Raw genomic sequence first — 2,500 nt, 5'->3', positions numbered from 1 at the left:
GGTCACATAATTATCATCCTTTTTCTTATATAATGACTAGTGAGCATAGGTGTGATTTGTCTCTGAAACGCAGGAATTTCGCGGAAAAATCGAGTAAATGAAATGGGGGGTTCTGTTCCGTGGAGTTTTACATCGATAAAAACGTTCGCGTTAAACTCCTTTCGTCCTTATAGTCTCTATTGCGGATCTCGTTCTCTTAAGTAGGTCCGTCTTGTTCCGTTCACTCATTTCACGTAATGGCGTCAACCCCGTGGGAATCTGGTAATTGATGTAGGTTCGTCTCTGGTGCTCATTTCTTTCTCGACTGGGTGACATCTCATTAGTTTTGTGGTAATACTGAACGCCTCTCCTCTTTTCGTGTCTTTAACACTTAGGTAACGTATGAAGCTTATACGTACATTGTTTTATGTATATGTATGTGTTTTGAGAGATAGATGGATAGGTTGTTAGGAAGGAAGGTAGGTAGATATTTAGTGGTGGAAAGTAGTGAGAGGGAGGAAGGGAGAGAGAGAGGGGGGGGAAGGATGGAGGGGGTAGGAAGAGCGGAGAGGGGAGAGAAGGGAGGAGTAGGAAAGAGATATAGATAAATACAAAGTGGATAAATACAAGGTGGATATTATACAGACAGTAATAGAAAGATTGGAATATGTGTGTTTGGGAGAGTGGAGGTGACCTTCTATGTCTGTATGTATGTGCGTATGTGTGTGTGTCTGTGTCTGTGTGTGTGTGTGTGTGTGTGTGTGTGTGTGTGTGTGTGTGTGTGTGTGTGTCTTTGCGTTAATGTGATTATTCGTATCCACACTTGTATCTATTCAACAGAACTGATACACATCCAAACTAAACCTATATTTTGCCTTCTTCTCCTCTGGATTTCCGCTGATAAATCAAAAACTTGGACGGGCAATCAGTCATTTTGCGACGGCGGGAGGAGAGGGAGTTGTGTGCAGGGATGACCATCGGGCCTATAATCACGTTAAGTTTACGATAAATTTTGTGAGTCGTAACTGCTAATTGCGTGAGGAGAAAGGGATGCCTTGGGGAGACTGTGAGGCTGTTTGTGAGTCAAGAGGAAGGAGAGTGGGAGGAGTAAAGGGGAGGAAAGGAAGAGGGAGATAGGGTGGGGAGATGAAGAGGGAGAGGAGTAGAGGGAAGAAAAAGAAGAGGTAGGTGGGGTGGAAAAGGTGGAGAAGAATGGGAAGGGAATGAAAAGGGAGATAGGGTGGGGAGATGAAGAGGGAGAGGAGTAGAGGGAAAAAAAAAGAAGAGGTAGATGAGGTGGAGAGGTGGAGATGAAGAGGAAGAATGAGAAGGGAATGAAAAGGGAGATAGGGTAGGGAGGTGGAGAAGGCGAAGAGAAATGGGAAGGAAAGGAAGAGGAAGATGGGGTGAAGAGGTGGAGAGGGAGAGGAGGAATAGGGAGGAAAGAGAGAGGGAGATGGGGAAATGTTGATAAAGAGGGAGTGAAGGAATGAGAAGGGAAAGAAGAGAGAGATAAGATGATGTTAAGAAGGAGAGGCGTAGAGTTCAGGAATAAGGAGACGGGGAGGTGGAGAGGGAGAGGAGAAATGGGGAGGAAAGATAGAGAGAGATGAGAAAGGGGAGAAAAGAAAAAAGGAGAAGGAAATACAAGGGAAATGAGAAGAGGAAGAACGAAATAGGGAGGAGGAGAACAATTAAACAGGGTAAGTAAAATGGATGAAAGAGAGGAGGGGATTGAGGGATAGAGGAAGAGGAGAGAAGGGAAAATAAAGATGGAAGTGGAAGAAAATAAAATAAAAGGGAGGGATAGAGAGGCGAAGGTAAGGGTGTGGAGTTGGGGAAGCTGGGGGAGCGGATGGGGGAGGGGGGGGGAGATTTTATGATAGGACACGGATGTTTTGTAGATTGCAAAGTCTGTAAAGTTTGATTAACATTTTCAATATGTTGAAAAAAATGGACTTTGTTGAAGAGGAATGAATGAATGAATGCTGTTTTTTCTATTTTTATCATCAATCTCCTTAGGTAAGATTGATAATTCTTTCTCCCTCTCTCTTTCCCCATCTCTCTCTATCTATCAATCTATCTGTCTGTCTGTCTGTTTATCTACCGACCTATCTATCTGTCTGTCTGTCTGTGTATCTATCTATTTATCTATCTGTCTATCTGTGTGTGTGTGTGTGTGTGTGTGTGTGTATGTGTATGTCATTATATATATATATATATATATATATATATATATAAACTTTTGTAACTCATTCTCTCTCTTCCCTTTTCTGCCTTCCTCCTTATTCTATTTCTCTTCCCTCCGTTGCAGCGAAGAGGTTGGAAGCAGAGCGATGTCTGGGTTTGCAGACGATGGGGCGGGTGACAGCCAGTCCAAGCTCCGCCCTCACCATCTCCGTTACAAGGACACGCCCACTTGCCGAGGTAAGAAGACACGTGTTTAATCAAGATAGATTCACATATTCTAATTAACATGACTGCGAAAATAGTAAGGATAATTAGTGAACAGTAAGGGGTA

General features: G+C 43.3%; 1 protein-coding gene across 2 annotated transcripts in view; it reads left to right on the top strand.

Annotated features, from left to right (window-relative positions):
* LOC125036336 overlaps positions 1-2,500 on the top strand; it is a 45,420-nt gene that overhangs the window by 42,306 nt on the left and 614 nt on the right. For both annotated transcript variants that reach the window (XM_047628896.1, XM_047628889.1), the window contains one exon: positions 2,294-2,406. In XM_047628896.1, the coding sequence (XP_047484852.1) occupies positions 2,294-2,406 (113 nt within the window). The remainder of the gene's footprint in view (positions 1-2,293; positions 2,407-2,500) is intronic.

Source organism: Penaeus chinensis, chromosome 2, assembly GCF_019202785.1.
Source record: "Penaeus chinensis breed Huanghai No. 1 chromosome 2, ASM1920278v2, whole genome shotgun sequence".
In the NCBI taxonomy this organism is placed as follows: Eukaryota; Metazoa; Arthropoda; class Malacostraca; order Decapoda; family Penaeidae; genus Penaeus; species Penaeus chinensis.
This window is presented reverse-complemented; position numbering and strand designations above follow the sequence as displayed.